This window comes from Hemitrygon akajei, chromosome 15 (assembly GCF_048418815.1).
Source record: "Hemitrygon akajei chromosome 15, sHemAka1.3, whole genome shotgun sequence".
NCBI classification, from domain to species: Eukaryota; Metazoa; Chordata; class Chondrichthyes; order Myliobatiformes; family Dasyatidae; genus Hemitrygon; species Hemitrygon akajei.
Genome location: NC_133138.1, coordinates 85538835 through 85559143, shown reverse-complemented (window position 1 = coordinate 85559143; position 20309 = coordinate 85538835). Strand labels below are relative to the sequence as shown.

The 20309-nt window shown below is 40.3% G+C and overlaps 1 protein-coding gene across 5 annotated transcripts in view; it reads left to right on the top strand.

The window, feature by feature from the left end:
• Positions 1–19535, top strand: part of ebf1a (EBF transcription factor 1a) — a 484706-nt gene extending 465171 nt beyond the window's left edge. For 4 of the 5 annotated variants that reach the window (XM_073067891.1, XM_073067892.1, XM_073067893.1 and 1 more), the window contains 2 exons: positions 4702–4896; positions 16457–19535. In XM_073067891.1, coding sequence (XP_072923992.1) covers positions 4702–4896; positions 16457–16488 — 227 coding nt within the window. In that variant the 3' untranslated portion in view covers positions 16489–19535. The remainder of the gene's footprint in view (positions 1–4701; positions 4897–16456) is intronic. The other variant, XM_073067894.1, reaches the window with a different exon arrangement.
• Positions 19536–20309: the final 774 nt, after the last annotated feature.

The window sequence follows — 20309 nt, the reverse complement described above, 5'->3', positions numbered from 1 at the left end:
CTGGAAGAGAGAACAATCATCCAAAAATCTGAAGCCCTTTCTCCTACACCAGGTCCTTGGATGCATGTTAAAGCTGTATAATCTTCCTATTTTTGGTCTCACTAGCACATCACACGGGTAGCAATCCTGAGATCAGAACCCCGAAGGTCTTTCCATTTAACTTAGCACCTAATTCCCTGAACTGCAGGACCTCGTCACCCATCCTACCCATGTCATTGGTACTGACATGGACCATGACCTCTGGTTGCTCACCCTCCTACTTAGGAACGCTGTGGACATGATATGTGATGTCCCTCACCCTGGCACCCGGGAGATAACAAACCATCTCCGTGAATCTTGTTCTTGTCCACAGAACTTCCTTTTTGTTCCCCTAAACAATTAATCCCCAATCACTGCCTTGTCTCTTTTCCCCTCTTCCCTTCTGAGTCACGGAGCCAAACTCAGTGTCAGAGACCTGTTTGCTGAGTCTCCTCCCCAATAGGTTGACCCCCTCCAACAGTATCCAAAGCAGTATACTTATCATTACGTGGAATGGCCGCAGGTGTACTCTGCACTGACCGCCTATTCCTTTTCCCACTCCCAACAGTCACCCAAATGCCAATTCCTGCAACTTAGGGGTGACAATCTCCCTGTAGTTCTTGTCTATCACCTCCTCATTCTCCTGTATGAGGTGAAGGTCATTGAGCTTCAAGGTTATGTTACTGCAGGCTAACCCCAGAGAACATTCAATGCAGTAGATGCAAAGCAACTCTTCTCATGTAAAAGGCCAGAAAAGACTTTTTCTTAGATCCATTTCTTTATAATTGATCTTTCTGTCGGCCTTTCTTTCATTTGTGCTTCTTGTTGTGATTTGTGATCAAGCGACTCACTTCCAGATGTGGAATATAGCTCCAGTGTGACAGGGTCAGATGACTGGCTGTAGGGAAGATTCTACCCCTAGATGTAGATTTAAAACCAGGATCATAGCTTAGCTTACACGGCAGGGCTAAGACATTTGGTAAGTTGTCAAATTAGTTTATTACTGTACTAGGATACAGTGCATACAGTCATTCCAGATCATTTCATTACCGTAATGCATTGAGGCAAAACAATAACAGAATGCAGCATAAAGTGTTATAGTTATAGGGAATGTGTAGAGCAGGTAGACCGTAAGATGCAAAGCCATAACAATGTAGATTGGGATTTTGATTGTCCATTCTAACTGTAGTACAACAATAGGAGAGAGGCTGTCCTTGAACCTGGTGGTATGCCCTTTCAAGCTTTTGAATCCTTTGACTTTTGGGAGGAGGGAGAGAGAGAATCCCCAAGATGGATGGGGTCTTCAATTATGCCACCTTGTTAAAGTATTGTGACGGCAAGAATTATAGGCAGAGTCCATGGAGGAGAGGCTGGTTTCTGTGATGTGTTGAACCATGTCCATGACTCTCTGCAATTTCTTGTGGTCATGGGCACAGCAGTTGCCCTACCAAGCTATGATACATCCGGACAGGATACTTTCTTTGATGCACCAATAAAAATTGGTGAAGGTCAAAGGGAACATACCAAATCTCTTCAGTCTCCTGAAGAATTAGAGGCACTGGTGAGTCTTCTTAGCAGTGGCATCAATTTGGTTGGACCAAGACATGCTATGGGTAATGTTTACTTCCAGGAACTTGAAGTTCTTAACCCTCACCATCTCAGCACTGTTGATATAAACAGGAGCATGTTTAGGGCTAAGATGAGAAGAAATTTCTTTTGTCAGAGTGTTGTAGACCTATGTTAATGTCTACAAAGGAAGCCAGCTTGCTGAATATGTCTAAGAAGGAGATAAATAGATTTTTAGGCAAAGAAGACATCAAAGAGAACATGAATATATTATTGAGATACAAGATCAGGATTGATTGTGTTGAATGGCAGAGCAGGATTGAAGAACTGAATATCCTACTGCTGTTCCACTTTTTCTTTGTGTCTATTAATGTTTGATATTAATATTAACGCAAATAATTTGGAAATCAAGGGCAAACATGAGGAAGATTAAGCTGGATTCTGCAGTAATGGAATGATAGGTCAGTGAAGATATTCAGTTCCCATTCCAGGGTGAGCTTGTTCATCTCAGACAAGGCAGTGAGTGGGCTGTGACAATTAGCCTCAGTGCCCCAGTGAATGATCAGTGTTCCCTCTCTTCGCTGATAATTACAGGAATAAATATCACCTGAAGACTGTATAGACTGGGGTGAGATATTGGACAGCCAAAGCCTAATGTCTCTAAGACGGAAAAGAAGGATGCAGAAGTAGTTGAGATAGAAGGACATCATCAAATAACTTAGTATAGTATGGATGCTTGCTTGAAAAAGATGGAGAGGAAAATAATAGCTGGTTTACCAATAAAGACTGAAACAACATAATGAAACACACATAGCTATCCTGAGAGAGGCAGCAAATGCCAGCTTATCATTATAGCCTCTAAAGCATGCTGAGGCTTTGTTTTAAATGGAGTTACTTTCCCAGACGACTCTTAAGTCGGTACTTTGGGGATGGTGATCAAAGAAAACCCCTTGTGCTCCATTTGAAGAACAGCTGTCTTGAGGGTGGGATTCCTCATTGTACAGGAATGTAGCTCATTGTTAAACTAACACACAGATACTGTTGTTGTTTAATTTCATTGTTAGCTTTGATGTTTTCTTATTTTGTGTCTTGTCTTTCCAGCATACTGCACTGTGTGTAGAATTCTGTTAACCCCCAATTTCCCATTTCAAAGAAATAGTTAATGACTACTTAAAAAAAACGCATGAGCTAGTTTAGTCCAAAAACAGACACAATTATTCTAGTTCTTCCGCTTGTGTTCCTTCAAATTTATGAAACAAAGATTCTGCTTCATTGTGAACATCTTGACACCATTGTTAATTAATCTCAAAGGAAATGCAAAGCACCATAGATGAAGGCCAATATGGAACCTAATACTTCTTTAATCCTTCATGAATCAGCTTGGTGTGTTTCGAGGCTTCAGTTTCACAATGAGCCTATAATGACCAAACATCAAAACAGCAGCTGATTTCTATCATACAAACCTTACTTCTATTTTTACATGGGCTCGATTGTGCTTTACAATAGGACCTGCAGTCAGTTGTTGGAAATCCAGAAACTGCTCTCTCATAAGATGCCTGAAAGGAAACTATGTTTCTTTAAACAAAAGGCGAGTTGGTGAGAGACCAGGGCCACTAATAGTGGATTTATTCCATCAGACACTGTTTCAATCTGGTTCTGTAATTTAAAGGTGCCATTCTTAATTAAATCAATAATCTAATTGCATGAGTAATGATGAAACAACTTGTTCTCAGTTTGCATTACAAGGAGATGAAGTGACCTTAGCTAAAGATATTTACCTCTCAGTGGTTGCTTACCTCTAATTTTCATCAGTCGATTACTTTTATTCTTGCCCTGATGTTTAGCCTGAATACCGAGTGCTTGCATTGGGCATTTGTACTGGGGAGTAGAAGGGGCATAAGGAGCAGGATGAAGCAGTCCCTTGGTCCTTAAAGGAAAAGATCTACACTGTTACTGTGGAAACAAAGACAAACTAAGTAGCTGATCCACCTGAGGTAACAACACCATGATGTGAGATGAAATTATTCAACCACAAGTGACTTTGACCAGCCCTGCCCACCCATTCCCCAGACTTCTCCAGTTATTGTCCTAAGTTTCATGACAGATCTGTAAAGTAAACTTAGAACAGAAGAAAGCAGGAGCAGGAGTAGGGCACTATATCTCTCAAGTTTGCCCCTCAGTTCAGTATGATCATGGCTAATCAATGCTTGTCGCAACTCCTCCTCTGTACAAGTTTCCCCTCATCAATAATCCCTCCGTCTTTTGAAAAATCTGCCTACTTTCACCTTAAGTACTTCTAACAACTCAGCTTCCACAACCCTTTGGTGGAGAGCATAGCAAAGATTCACAATTCTCTGGCAAGAAATGATTCTGCACCTCAGTGTTAAATGACTGGCCCCTTACCTTGTGACAAGATTCATCCTTTACTTTTGTTTTCTGCTTCTTTTGAGTTACAGAACCCTAAATTTGCCATGGCTCTGACTCAAATACACTCCTTTAAAAGATGGCACTGTGCAAAGTTAAGGTTTGTGCCAATGTTGTCAGGTAAGTGGCCCAACGGATAGATAGAGATATCAGGGTACAATAGTGGCGCTGTGGTTAAGTTACTGGGCTAGCAATCTAATCTAGAGGGCTGAGCTACCACTCTGGAACTCTGAGCTCAAGTCCCATCACAGGATTTAAGATCCACTTAATATTCTTTAATTTGGAAGCAACATCGAGTTATAATGATAACCACAGGAATAATAAAAATAACTACAGGATGTTTGAAAATCCCACATTCTTCATGAATCTGGTCTGGAGGAGTATACATGCCATCCTTACCCAATCTGGCCAATATGTGATTCGAGACCCCACAATGTGGTTGACACTAAACAGCCAAGCAAGCCACTCAATTGTATCATTACTGCTACCCAGCTGTGCTCACAATTTTTTCTTTCTTAACATCTTAAAATGATTCTTAAAACGTCTTGCACCATCATTGATTAACCATCCTGAAAATGGTTGATGAATTGTACAAATATATATATATATTATTTGAGAATATATATGTATATACATATATATATATATATGGCACCCAAAATGGTTGACATATTTCCTCCTTTCTTGTTGCAGTAGTACCGTCCAGTCCTACTATGGCCTCCTCCACCAGCCTTCCTTCAAATTGTAGCAGTACCTCTGGCATATTCTCCTTCTCGCCAGCCAATATGGTGTCTGCCGTGAAACAAAAAAGCGCCTTCGCTCCGGTGGTGAGGCCACAGACCTCCCCTCCCCCGACCTGCACCAGCGCCAACGCTAACAGTCTCCAAGGTGAGCACACACACACACACACACACACACACACACACAGACACACACAGACACATAACAGGCTTAGGCTGGTTGCATTCACTGCACTTAGGCTGAAAATTGATAAATTATTAGTACACAGAAAGAAACAATTACTGGAGACTTTAAATTCTATTGAAAGTTGTTATACATGTATAAATTGCTGTTATGATTGCCCCGTCATATGATATTGGAGCTCTCTCATCGTTCGATTAAACTGCCCACTATTGTAGTTCAGTTTGGATCCACAATGGGCTTCACTGTAACTAACTGTAGTGTTAGAAATCATTTAAAGTGTCTTACTCACTGGTTATCCTCTTTCTAAATGCACTGAGCCATCAAGTTGTTTTTTCAGTGTGTTACTGAAGAATGTTTCTCCAATGTCAGCCAGTGAGGATTAAGTTTCAAAGGCAAAGGTTAACTAACTGATCATTCAGATGAAGGCAAATCTGGTTTAGTCTAATTATCTTCTGACCCTGCGAGATTATTTGCTGCATTGTATTGCCAATTTTGTAGAGTTCCTATTTGTTTAGTAGCGTAAGAGTTAAATGCAGATCTTCAGGTCTCCAGCTCTTCCTTGAAGTTTGACCAACACTGTTGATTGGAATGGTCCATATGCCATCATTTTGTTACTGACACTATCCCTTCCAAGACATTTTGCAAAGAGAATCTTTAAAAAGTGATCTAAGGAAAGAGAAAAACTTGCACCCTGAACATAAAAACTAACACAGTGCAGTAAAACCAAACTAGTGTCTTGTCAATGTGTACACTCTCAGTTGTTTCACTTGTTCCAATCAAATTAATGAATAAACTGTATCTCTTTTCATTAGATGTCTCTAACATAATCTCTATCTCTACTTCCTCCCAAGTTCCCCAGCTCCCCCCCACCTTTCTCCTACCCCCCTCCCCACTATTAGACCAATCTCTTGTGGACTATATTAAATGCTCTACTGCAGAGTCATTGTCAATCACCCTCTGTTTTCCATCACACCTGGAACTGAGTAATGACCTCATTTCATGACGGTATATTACTTTGCAATTGCTTGTAGCATATTTTGCTAAATGATGCTCTTTGCTAAACTCTATCCATGCTCTTTTCAAACAGGATTTGTATAATTTTATGAGCAATTTTTGGAAAATAAAGCCAAATGCAGCAAAGCTTTGCCTCTCTACCAAGACTTTCCTGGTGGGAGTTAAGGTGACCAGCAGAACTAAACACCTTATCTTCACTTCAAAGCTCCCACCTCTCCCCACCAGGGCCCTCTTTGCACCAATGAGTTTTCTTCTGGTGATGTCTCAGAATGACCTTTGTGAGCATTTCCAACAATTGGCTCAGCAATACAGAGTTACAAACCAGAATGCTAAGGCTCATGTCATCTTGGAATTGTTCATTGATTGCTGCTCTCTGTTAGTCCTATCCTATTATAGAACTGTGTACAAGTCAGATGACAGGAGTTTCAGACTTAAATGCACACTGTGCTTCATGATTGGATAGCACCCTTCCCCCCAGGCTTGATTAATTATCAGTTTGCTGAGGACTTATGAGGTTGCGAATGGGTCTGCCAGTTTATTCCAGAGCAAGCTGAACTTTTTTTCCCCTGGAGCTGTAGAGGTTGAAGAGAAGTATAAGAAGTATATATAGAAGTATATCAGGTATTCTACCTGATAGAAGTATATAAAATTTTAAAAGGCACAGATCAGATAGACAATAAAGAGATTTTTTCCTAGGGTGGAAATGTCAGATATTAGAGAGCATGCATAGAAGATGAGAGGGGAAGAATGTATAAAGAAAATTTACATAGGTGGAATACACTGTCAGAGGAAGTGGTGGAAGCTGATATAAGAGGCAGTAGGACAGCACACGAACAGGCAAGGAATAGAGAAATACAGACTGTGTGCAAACAGATGGGATTTGATCAATATCCTAGTTGGCACAAAGGGTCTGTTCCTGTGTGTACTGCTCTATGTTGTAGGTCCTAAGTAAATGATCTTGGGGCAAAAACTGGAGAACTGGTTTGCTGCTTCCATGAGTTGGTGGTGTTGAGGTCTATCCAAGCCTGATTGATGCCAAATACTAATAATGGTTGCTTTAAAAAGGTATAATGGTGCACCAGTTATATTACTTGTGGTGCAAGGTGATTTTGCAGTCTTGCTAGAGAGCAGCCTGCACTGAAAATAGATTTGCAGTGAACACATTGGTTAAGGTCAAAATGATTCCACCATGAAGCAAACATGAGGATGGAGAAGGCTGTTCCACATTTCCCATTGACTGATGAATCCAAAAGCTTTGTAAGATCAGAAAGACATACATAGTGGTTGTGTGCACTTCTTCTGGACTTGATGCGTTGTGAAGATCATATCTGCTAAGCTTCTGAATGGGCAGAACTCGCTTTATGATCTGGGGAGCATGACTGGGAGGAGATAGTTGAGGAGGATCCTAGCAGTGAATTTCCCTGTGACAGCAGCAGGGAAACCCTCCTGTACTTACTGAAATCAGATTTGTCCCCCTTCTTGAAGATGGTCAAAATCAATAGGTACGCTTAATGTCAGAGAAATGTATGCAATATAATCCTTCACAAACATCCATGTAAACAGAGGAGTACCCCGAAGATTGACAGTTAAATGTTAGAACCCTAGAGCCTCCCCCAGCGCCCCCCTCCCATGAACAAGCAGCAGCAAAGCAACGACCCTCCCCACCAACAAAAAAGCATCAGCACCCACCCACCGAGCACTCAATCATGCAGCAAAGCATCTTTATTGACTTGCAGAATCCCAAAGACTACTCATTCACCTGGTATTCAACATACCACAGGCTCTCTCTCTCCTTAGTAAGGGAAAAAGGGGTGCCCCCGTTTCACAGCAGGAGGTGAGACATAACAAACAACTTGTTGATTTATGGTTTTAAAAGTCTGTTGCGTTGCTTCTTTCAGGCTTTGTGTCCAAAGAACTCGGGTCTCTGGGCACACAGCCAGCAACCATTTCACTGCTTTTGATCTTCCATCTCCCACGACGCATTGGGTGGCGGCACCGGTCCTGAATCTGCCCGCCTCCAGAGCCACGGAAATCCAGCACCCTGAAGATGCACTAGTCTTCCAGGCCATGTCCTTGACATATTGAAAACCGGCTGGTTGTGAGGCCCCAAGAACTGGCCCTATTTCCGCAAAGAATCAAAGTCAGTGTGTAACTCCAGGTCAGGGTTTTTAAAAGAACCTTGAAAAGGGAAAAAACTATCAACGATAGAAATAGAACTGTTTCACAGTGTCTCAGAGGCTCACTGCCACTTCATTCTTTTCCTGGAAGGGAGAATGAGATTGTGAATTTGTGAAGTGCTTCTTTAGGGTCGATCTGATCTGCTCTTGTGACTTTGTTAAGGCTTCTTGTTGGTGGGGTGTTGGCCAAGCCAGGCTGGAGTATTTGCAGTGAAATGGAATCAGAAATGCATTCCGTTTAAGAAGATTTGAATGCTTTCTAGCTGGTGCTGACCTCAATGGGTTACCTCCACTCTTGGCTCTTATTGAGGTGCACCATTGAGTGTTTGGCTATTGTTATCCCTGTCAGTGATGAAGAGTCTGTACTTGTCACTGGCTATCACCAAGTTATTGGACTTCCTATCCTTTGTCCATCCACTGTTTATTTAGATCACAGACCTTCTGCTGGTTCTCTGCCTTCACAAACTTGTAGAGCTGCTTCTTTTCCCTCGAGGGATAGTAGTAGTCTCCTGGTAACTCTCCTCAAACCAGTTTGCATGCTTTCTAGTGAACCTCTTCATACCAGCAAACCTGTCTCTGTAAAATCTTCCAAATCCGTTTGCACAATAAACACACTAATGTTGACATCCTTGTTTAAGTCTCCTGCACCTCATTAAAAAAAATCTCCTTGTCCAAAATTTCCATCAGCTCATCCCATTCAGTCAGTGATTGGAACAGGCCACACTGATCACATGCTTGACAGTAGCCTTCAAGACCAGACATATTCTTCCTGGCTCTGCCATGGGAAAGAATACCGGACTCAGAGGGGGAAGTGCTGAAGTCTGGCTCAGAGCAGTGTGGCATTCCCACTGACTGGCACATGACCCACTTGAGGTGAGGAAGAGGCTTCAAGTTGGTACAGAGAACCTTAAGCCCACACAATGGAAGCACACCTAGTCCCAGTGTAAATGACAGAAGGAGTACTCCACTTTACAAATTGTCTACCATCCCATCCTGTCAAGCAACACAGCCCAGTTCAGCAGTTTCCCCATTGGTTTCATCAGCCCCCTCAGAACGAGCAGGACCAGAGTGGAAGCAAACCATTCCCAATCCTGAGAATAGGCAGGCATGAGTCATCCAACAGGAACAGAGAAACAGGACTGTGGGGATACCCTCCTGCTTGTCTACTAATAGTGCCAGGGATTTGTTTCTCCCCTGAAACTGTGGGCACAACCAGTGTTTAACACAATGTCTGAAAGGTGGCATCCCTAAAACCCCAGCACTCTTCAACTACAACGACCTTCAGCTTTCATAGTCAAGGTGGAAATCAAAAGCAACCAAGTTGGCCTCTATAATTGGTAGGCAACAGTAATGGATGAAGGTAGGATTGCAGATAGTTTTAATGCCCACAGTATTGCTGGGGGTGGGGGGGTTGTCAGAGAATGTCGAAGCTCCCATATAACAGGTTTGTTAGTGGCACCAAAAGCTATGGACATCCAGATGGAGAAAGCAGGTTTGCCAGAGTAGATGGGGTGGGAGTGACTGCTGAGGACTACATGGGGCAGAATGTTGAACTAATAAAACAAAATTGTTTGTTTTTTTATGAACTCCTGGCCAAATTAGCATCCGATAGTCGGAAACAATTACATTAAAAATTGTCAGCATGCAGGCAAAACAAAAGAGCGTGAAAGCTTTGTTCAGGCCACCTTTGCGTGTGGGCCAGGAGAGATCTTGATGGGAATTGAAATTATTTTCCTCTCAACCAAGGAAAGCCCACAGGAATTCTCTGATAAAAATCTCCTTGCTAACTTTCCTTCTAATAATCCCAGATCAAAGATACCACACAGAACCGGATGTGTGGAAGTGGGAGGGGTGGAGAGTGGGTCATTTAGGATAAAGCAGAAGAAGAATATTGTCAAGAATTTTACTGATGCTGTCCATCTGTGGGACATCACTGTCAGGCTGGGAGAACTCAGTGTGCGACCTGACCAGGAGCAGTGGTAACACGAGCTCCATGAGAGCGAAACTGGGTGGCAACACTCATTAATTAACCCACAGACTACATGCAGTCTAGCCTTCCCCCCTCCTTGTCTGTTGTCAGTAATTAAGACATTCTTGCCCCCAGTTTTCCAGTTGCATTTTTTCAGTTCTGTGGTTAATAAATTACTTTGCAATTTGTAGTTTGCCTTTGACACCCAACAAGAGAGTTCAATACAATCTTACAAAACTAGTAAATTTCCTTCACCGTATCATTAATTTTCCAAAAATAGGACTTTAGATCTCTTCAACCATATGTTACTACATTATATTTGCTGCAAATACTAAGGAGACCATATAAGAAAAATAACTGTTGAACTTTATTTAGCTCTGTCCCAGCATTTCATATCATAAGGAAGGAACAAGAATCCCTCACCCTCCTTCCAAAGATAGGGAATCTCTCACCCTACCTTCGGAGGTTTACGGATTCTTCATTCCCACTTCACGAGTTACAGAATCGCTTCTCTTCCTTTAGGACACATACTGACAGTCGATTAGTCCCATGCAAAACTCATGTTAGTGCTGAGGGCACAACAATCGCCCAGGTTATATTTACTTTTGTTGCTGCCTGAGGGATAAGTTTTACTTAGGAGATTAATGGGATAATTTTGCATTGACCACACATTCATTCACCTGTGTTGCAACAATGAGAGTTTGGATTTTAAAAACTATTATGTAACAAGACTTACTGCTGATTCTCTCAAGTCTCTGCCATGACAGAGCAAACATTCTTTGGAGCATGGATAGAGAAGAAAGGAAATTTTACATTATAGAAAGCCATACAATATTGTTTGGCCAATATTCCTGAAAACCTTTTCTGTTCATGTACCTGTCTAAATTTCTTTAAATGTTGTAATTGTACTTGTGTACTTCCTCTACCAGTTCGTTCCTCATGTCTATCATTTCTGCTGTCGAAAAGTTGCCCCTCAAGTCTTTTGTAAATCTTTCCCCTCTGACCGTGAATATATGCTCTCTACCTTGGGAAAGAGGCTGTGACCCTATCAATGTCCCTCATACATACCTCCGTAAAGTCAGCCATCAGCCTCCCATACTCCAGGGAAACGAATCCCAGCCTATCCAGTCTCTCCTTGTAACTCCAGCCCTTCAGTACCAGCTCCATCCTTTGAAAAGCCTTCCTAAACCTTTTCCAACTTCTTGAAATTCGTCCTATCATTAAGTAACCAGACCTGCACACGGTACACTAACTCTCCAACACCTTGTGCAAGAGAAGCAGGCGTACACCTTTTGGCCCTTACAACATCTTCCATCATTCAAGATGTTCGTGGCTGATCATCTAGTTTCAGTCACCAGTTTCTCCTTTCTCCCCATATCTATCCATCTCTCTAAGCCCAAGGGAAAAAAAACCCTTCTTTAATATATTTAATGATTTGGCTTCAAACTTTTTTTAGCGGAGAATTCTACAAGTTACAATCCATAGAAGTAGACCTTTATACTCATCTTAGTCTTAACTGGCTTACTGCTCATCCTTATGCTGTGGCCCCTGCCCTGGACCCCGACCCTACCTGTCCAGTCAGAGATCCACTCTTATTCTTACACTGCAATGAATATTAGCCCAAATGACTCAGTCTCTCCTCACATGCTAATCCTGCCAAGCCAGGAATCAGTCTGGTGAATTGTCACTAAGCCCCTTCCATAGTTAAAACATCCTGTCTCAGACAGGGGGACCAAAACCACTCACTGTACTCAAAGTGTGATTTCACCATACCCTGTAGACTTGTAAGACAGTTTTGCTTTGATTCTTAAATCTTCTACAAATTGTTTTTTTTTTAAATCATAAAAATATTAAGGATTCAGAAGGATGTTGGGAGGACTGGAAGCCTTAGATGATTAGAAGAAACTGAGTAGGCTGGGACTGTTTTCCCTGGGATGAGGGGTGATCTTATAGAGATTTATAAAATCATGAGCATCATAGACAGGACAGATAATTTTTCCCAGGAAAGGGAATACAGAGAAGCCAAACAAAATGAACCCAGATACAAATCCTAAACCTAAAAACAATCTGGGCAACAAATGGTTGAAGACTGGATGGAGGGTAATGTGCATTTATTTCAGAAGGTTTGTAAAGAAAATCCTGGGAACTATACACCAGTAAGCCTTGCATCTATGGGAGGTAAGTTACTGAAGGGGATTATGAAGAATAAGATACACAAGCTTTTGAAAAGACAGAGCTTGATTAGGGACGGTCAGTGTTGCTTTGTGTGTGGGTGATCATGACTCACAAATTTAACCATATTTTTTGAAGAAGTAATTCAGAAGGTAAATGCTGGCAGAGTAATAGATGTGGTCTATCAGGACTTCAGTAAGGTCTTTGATAAGAACAATCGATGTGGTCTACATGAATACAGAGTAATGAGATTGTTATTATGAAGAGATAAGATATAATTGATAGTTTTTAAAAATCTTTTTTGACCTTTTATGTACACTTTCTTGTACTCTGTATTTTTCTATGTAGGAACTAATAAAAATATTGAAAAAAAAGGAATGGCAAATAGAGTTTAATTTAGGTAAGTGTGAGTATTGCATTATGGGAAGGTAAGGAAATTCACAGTGAGCAGTAGGGCCCTGGCGAACAGAGTGACCAAGGTGTATAAGTACATGGTTGTCTGAACATGGCATCACAGGTAGACGGAGTAGTGAAGAAGGTTTTTGGCATGTCCGCCTTCATTAGGCAGGGTATTGTATTCAAATATTCCATTGTGGTTGTACAAGGCAGCGGTAAGGTCACATTTGGAATATTGTGTTCAGTTTTGGTCATCTCTTATAGGAAAGATGCCATTAAGCTGGAAAGCATGTCCAGGAGATCTGTGAGGATGTCGCTGGGACTAGTCAGACTGAGTTGTGGAGAGAGCATGAGCATGGTGGGATGTTGTTACCACCGGAATGCAGGAGAATAAAATTATGACGGTGAATGTGCGCAGTCTTTTTTCACAGGGTTAGGGAATCAAGAACTAAAGAGCATAGGTTTAAGGTGAGAAGGAAGTTGGGCTGAAGGGCTTGTCTCTAATACTGTGTGCCTCTGTGACTCTGTGACATTCTATCAATTTGCACCTCCCAGAGCTGCTAGTAATTACACCTGGGGAACCCAGAAATATTTTTTAAACTTCCCCAACATCCTTTTGCAATTTAAATAATTTTACGATTAAGAAGGCAAGTGTATACTGGCCTTCTCAGAATCATTCTGCTGCCATTTCTGGATTTTGTTTCACTAAGTAAGAGGTGAGAGAGGGTGGTCTTTCTGCATCGAGGGCCACCAGTGCAGTGAGATGGCAGGTTCTGATAGTGCTGTGCTGATAAACAGTAATCAGATGCCAGAAGGGAAGGGAGGAGGAAAGAACTGCAGCCACACACAAAGTAGAGGAGGCCGCTGGAAGCCACCTGTGGAACTTTAGAAGCCTTTTGGCCCTAGCTCAGCACTCAGTTCCTCAGCAAAAACCGGGCTCAAATCCCTCAGGAGTCTGGATTGGAGATTATTATTGGGTTCATTTCCCACACACACTCCCTTGTGAACACACACACACACACACACACACACACACACACACACACACACACACACACACACACACACACACACACACACACACACACACACACTCCATCCTCTTCTCTTCAGGGAGGGGATAAAATCTTTCACTCGATTAATCATTGGATCTGATTAGCTGTGGCAAACATTCTGTTGCTCATTTGGACTTAAGAAAGATTAAAGAGTGGGAATGAGAAGCTGTCATGATTTGTCATACATTGGCAGGTCTATATGCTTTTGTTTCCAGTTGTGATGCTGATCACTTTGTGTCACTTTTCCCCTCCAAGTTTCCCATCGTGAGGGTGCCACTCATTTCCTCTCACTGTGTGGAATTCTGGTCACCATGATACAGAAAGGATGCAGAGCCTTTGGGGAGGGTGCAGTAGCTGGATTTGAGGACAAGTGCTATAAGAAAAAGTTGGACAAACTTGTGCAGGGATGGCAAAGGCTGAGGGGGACTGACAAAAGTTCATGACATTCTGAGAGGCGTGGGTAGGGTAGAGAGTCAGAGACTTTGTCCAAGGGTTGAAATGTTAGGTACTAGAGAACACGTAAAGAAGGTGAGATGGAAAGAGTTTAAATGAGATGTGCAGAATAAGTTTTTTCATGCAGTGAGTGGTGGGTGTCTGGAATGGGCTGTCAGGCAGATATGATAGTAGCATTTAAGATTATAGATAGGTACCTGAATTTACAGATGATGGAAGGATATGGATCATGGACTAGCAGAAGAAATTTAATTTAGTTCAACATCATGATTAGCACAGACATTGTGGGCTGAAGGGCCTGTTCCTATTTTGTAACTTTCTATGTTCTATGATAATAAGCTGTCGCAGCAGATGCTTCGATTGAAGCCAACTGATGCAGCAAACTGAGTAGTGAACCATTGTGTGTGTGTGTGTGTGTGTCTTATTTCATCAGGGAACTTCTGAGGTGATATTGAATTATAGACAGAAAAAAGTATTGATGTACATAAGTTCACTTGTGCTTCATTTTGAATTGAGCTCACAAGCAGGTAGGCTATTGGGAAAGGGACCAGGGGACTATTCACACCTTAAGCTTTGCAGAAAAGATTTATCCTCACATCAGATTGAGTCACAAAAGTGGAAAAAGCACAGTAAGTTATGAGAAAGCTTAGTCCATTCAGCCCTACAAGCCTGTCCCTGTCATTCATTATATTCATGGTTGATCTGCCCCAGATTCTATCCCAAATATTTATCTGTCTCCTCTTTAAATACCCCTGACACAGGAATTTTCTTTATCATTTATTAACTATTTGCACTGACGTGCTCCTCTGCATCTCACAGTCCACAGCTGTCAGCCCCCCTTGGATCTCACTGTGGCCCAGTTTGACAACTACTCTCAGCAATTAGGCATCACAACCAAAACTCTCCACTACTAATCAATGGGCCTTCCTCCCAATCAGCCCCATTGGAATCCATCCTCCTTTTTTTGTTTTTGTTAATGATGCAGAATGGTAAGGAATGAATGGAGTTTGACACTTCCGAGAGTTTACTTGGTAACTGCATAAGCAACGACAAGTTTGGGGACCCAATACAGCATTGAATTTCTGGATCATAACTTTTAATCAACACTTATGAATTGTGAATCAAAGATTGAAGTGTTCTCACACAAATAAGGGAAAAATTCAAACATTATAAATAAATGAGGAAAATATAATTGTTTTATAATCCGTTGGGGTAGAAATTCGTTCTCTGTGGAATGAGCTGATCACATCACATTGAAACATATGCATGTTGAGTATCAGTGCTAAACTGTGTCCATGTCACAATATCACAGGTTTATCAGGTGTAGAAATGAATACATTTCTATTCTGTATCTTCTGAAAATTTTGCATGACTGGATTGTAATTGGTATGTGTAAAACTGATCTTTTGATGTTGCAGAGTTTGCAAAACTTTTCTGCCTTTAAAACTCAGGGTAATATCTTTGTGATAGTTTGCATTAAAATTAATTTATAAACATTCTCACCAATTCTTGCGAGTTTCTTTTGTTTGTGGAGTTGAATCCCCAATAGGAACTTAAGTGCTTTGTGTTTAAACCTGTTGTGTATGAATATATCAACTTTCCATTTAGTTCCACTGTGAAATGAGCAGCATGTATATATGCTATCACTTCAACTGCACAGAGCTCTCTCTCCTGGTATCCTAGCTAATCCTCTCTCCGTCAGATATAACCATTATAATAGAATAGCAAAGTGGAAGCTCACTTTGTATTATTGCTGTTTGTGGAATATTTCTATGACATTTATGCCTGACATTAACCTAATATTGTTTTTGAAATAATTCACAGATTTGGGCACCTGAGTGCAGCAGGTTTGAACTCCTGAAACAGGGCCCCACAGTTGAATGGGCTGGCAGTAAACCTTTACTTTGTTTTGTGGAATTGGAACAACTACTTGTGAACCTGGTGTCTAAAAGCAAAATATTGCAAAGGCTGGAAGTCCAAAATAAATTTGACAAACGTTGGAAATACTCGATAGCATCTGTGGGGAAGAGGAATAGGATAAATGAAAAATTTGCTAAAAGGCTATCAACTTAAAATGTTATCTTTGTTTCTATCTTCATGAATGTTACCTGACCTGCCAGATATTTCCAATATGCTCTGTTTAAGTTAAGTGCCCAAGAATTTCAGAGAGTGTGGGAGGCACAGAAGCAGCAAAAAAAAGTGAATCAATGTGAGAAAGCTAGCTTCTATTTCCATCGATGTGTTACTCTTTCCAATAAAAGTTTCCTTTTCTCATTTCTGTTTTACAGCTATTTCCGGTATGATAGTCCCTCCAATGTAGGTAAATCCCATGCCTTGAAGACTGCATCTATATGCTGACAATTACAATGAATATTGTGTTTCGTAAGGAGATGCAAGTCCCACAGATGAATGGAACTTTTAACTCAGGCCTTTCAGAGAACGATTGTGTAGAGTTAAACGATCTCAAATAACACTCTTTAAACCTTCAACCTTGCCAATTGTGATGAATTGATTGCACGGTGACAACTTACACATTATTTACACCGGTCCCCGACATTTGAGTGATGTAAACAAAGCAAAATTGTTTGTTCTACTTTGGTAAATGTTAAATTTTTCCAAACACTTAAAACCCAATTTATTCATTTTAACAGAACATTAATTGCTTTTAGAGTCAGTTTTGGAATATCTGGAAGGAACTCTGTAACAGAATGTGATGTTTAATTTATAAAGAAAATCAAATTTGACTGAGAGAAACAAAAAAGTGTGTGAAGAGAGATGAAATGAGTAGTGGTAATGATTAGGTGGGGAAATGTAGAGAGTTTAGAGTGTGGTAGTTGGTTCCAACCTGTAGATTTGACAGTGGGGTTTTTAAACTGTAACTCGATTGAATCTGGATGTTGCTGTATCCAGTTTCACCATCAGCTGTCACAGTGCTAAAACTGTTTCATAGGAGACTATACTCTGCTTGTAGGCTGGTTGAGATTGTAGATGTATAAAAAAACAGAACAAGACATAGGACTAACATGCAGCAACCCTACAGATACTAGCAATGATGTTTGAAGTGATGAACTGCTTAGTTGGACTGTGCAGAATCAAATAGAAGCAGGAATCATGTATAAAGCAGTGAGCTGCTATGATATATACTTGGGACCGTGGCTTATTTTGTAAAGGACGTAGTGGCAGGGCAGAATGGCTGTGGTCATTCACGTCTGACTCTGCAGGGTTAGGGAGGTTGGAGGAATGACACCAGCTGGTACCTTAAAACAATTTTAGTGCTTTCCTCTTTGTGTCGCCAATGATAGTGCCAGCTGTTCGCTGCAGTCCCAAGCCAATGTCCAATCAGCCCGGTCCAATGGCCTTGTCTCAGAAGATAAATAAATATATCAGGACTACATATTTTACAACCAGCAATTCACTAACAAGTGTTTGTACATTGTGAAGGACTTTGCAAAACACAATATAGTTTTGGCTGCTGTATTTACAGGAGTGGAAAGTAGACAGAATTAAATACCAGTGCTGCGTGGGGACAAACACAAAGGGGAAGATTTTTTTTTAAATTACAATTTTATTAGCACGGTATTGAGAATGCTCTTAATGGACTTTATCAAGGAACCATCAGAGTTCTGATAATGCATTATCCAATAATTTTCCACTGTATTGTGTTTGTATGTAGTTATAAATATTGTAGATTTTTTGTGTATTTTTTCCTTTGCCAAAGTTGTTGTTTAAATATTTATACATTTCAATGTCTTAAATGCAATTTTCAATATTAACAAGGAATTTTATTGCATAAACTTATTTTTTGCGGCCTATTTTTTGTTACTGCAAGGAGTTCACTACTATCCATTTTATTTTGCTTGCACATCCTTGCAAAATTAAACATGCATCAGTTTAAAGATGACATTTGTGTTTTGTTTTGTAAAATACGCTTATAAATAATGTATTTATCTTTGGAAATTTGTACATTGCTTTGTTTGGGTTGTATTCTTTTTTCCTATTTGTTTATACTCTGGACTCATTTTAACATGTAAGTATGCTAATACATGGGAGGTGTCAACACAGCAAGCCATTTAAAATTGTACCAGAGTAAGAAATTGTTTAAATGTAATTTTAAAGCTTTTGTTTGCAATATATATAATATATCATTATTACATTTTCCAATTAAGTCGATATTGTGCTAAGTATTGGTTTGAATCATGCTTCCCTTTTTTGTTTCAAGTGTCAAGTGAAAAAAAGCCATCGTCTATTTTTATATTTTTTTTGTCAGTTGAACTGAATTGTCAAGAATTTAAAAAAGTGTTGCAAAAAGCAGCATCTTATTCAATAGCATTTAGTTCTGTAGATTTAAGAAGGTAAATTTTGTTTTCCCACAGCTTATAGAAATTTTAGAAATTAAATTTATTATTATGCATGGGGTACCCTCTCCACATTGGGCGATGGTCACTTCTTTATTGTATTAAAATAGGGAAGACATAAAAATCATTTAAAATAAATTTAGTGAAATACATTCTTATATCACTTGCTAGTTTTTTCTTTCTCCCTCTCTATCTCTCTTTCTCTCTCTGTCTATATCTCTCTCTCTTTCTCTCTCAATCCTTTTATCTTGACATTAAGCAAAATTTATAAACCAGCAGTTTGGATGCCTTAACAATGCAAAGCATATTCATTTCAGTCAAACATTGTACCCTGTACCTAAATTGTCCATAAACAAGGTGAAATCATATACTTAAAAAAGCACAATGTTAAGTGTTCTGTTATCTTATAAGATGTACCTCTTTCGTTGCCATATGATGCACACATGATGTGACAGTGCTGCAATGCTCCCAGTCTAATATTTCAGTGGCTTTACAAGGACATTTTGAGTCTCATTTCCAACGTGAATAATAAAAACAAAAAAGAGAAGAAATTTGATGATTTTCATAGGGAGGAATGAGGAAGAAACAAAAGCTGATGCTTGGGATATGGAAAAGATTTGTCATTTTTTTGACCAAGTCCTTGTCCTAGCTTTTCTTCAGCCTCCTAGGCTGAACCAGTACATGGGTGCTTGATATCAACTAGTAGGTGGCATGCTGGCGACGGACTATACACAAAACAGTCGATGATAGACTTAAGACTTGAATATTGAAACGAGAAAAAATTCTCGTGATTGAAATGTGAAGCAATGCCTCCCAGATGCCAACATCAGCTGTATCTCATTTGAACTGATTGCCTTCCACTTCGTTTATGTGAACTGTTGGACACACTGTACAGATAAATGGTTAGACAAACTACTGTAGAGATTGTTATAAATTTTTTGCAGAAATTTGAGCTGTAAAAAAACTTTTCAACTTACATAATATTTAATTAAAGTTACTTCTTGTCTGTGAACCTGGTGTCTGCCTTCAGTTTTTTATTATTTTCTTGCATCAAGACTATAACTTGGAAAAGATAGGAGAGGTTTTCGCACTTCAGAAACCCTTGTTATATCTGAATGAGTTTAAAGAGCAGAGCAGCTATGATCAAGTGGAATGGTTCCAGAACTGATTGGCTCCTGCATTCATAAGTATTAGATCATTAGAAGCATAGAAAATAGAAGCAGAAAAAAAAGTTCAGCCCTTCTGGCCTGTTTCAGCTTTCAGCACGATCATGCTTCTATATGTTCTATATTAGAACATTTCATGTTCACCGTTCCCTGGCTGAAGAAATGGCCAAGATGAGCAGCTTTCTGAGGGTAGTCTCAGGTCAATGCTCTTTGTATAGATGTAGCGTTAAGCTTCTTCTCCCCCAACACTATGTCAATAGTCAAAAGCTGCTTACAACATGATACCTTGATTTTTGCATTATCAACAAATCTTTATGTGACAGGAGTTGTCTATTCCTAGAAACATAGAAAACCAACAGCACAATACAGGCCCTTCGGCCCACAAAGTTGAGCCGAACATGTCCCTACCTTAGAAATTACTAGGCTTACCTATAGCCCTCTATTTTACTAAGCTCCATGTACCTATCCAAAAGTCTCTTAAAAGACCCTATCATATCTGGCTCCACCACTGTTTGCCCGCAGCCCATTCCTGTAGATTTAATCAGTATTAATCTCTACCTAGTTGACAATCCTCTGGTCCGCAGCCACTGCTACAACACATACTCATTTGTTACAGGACA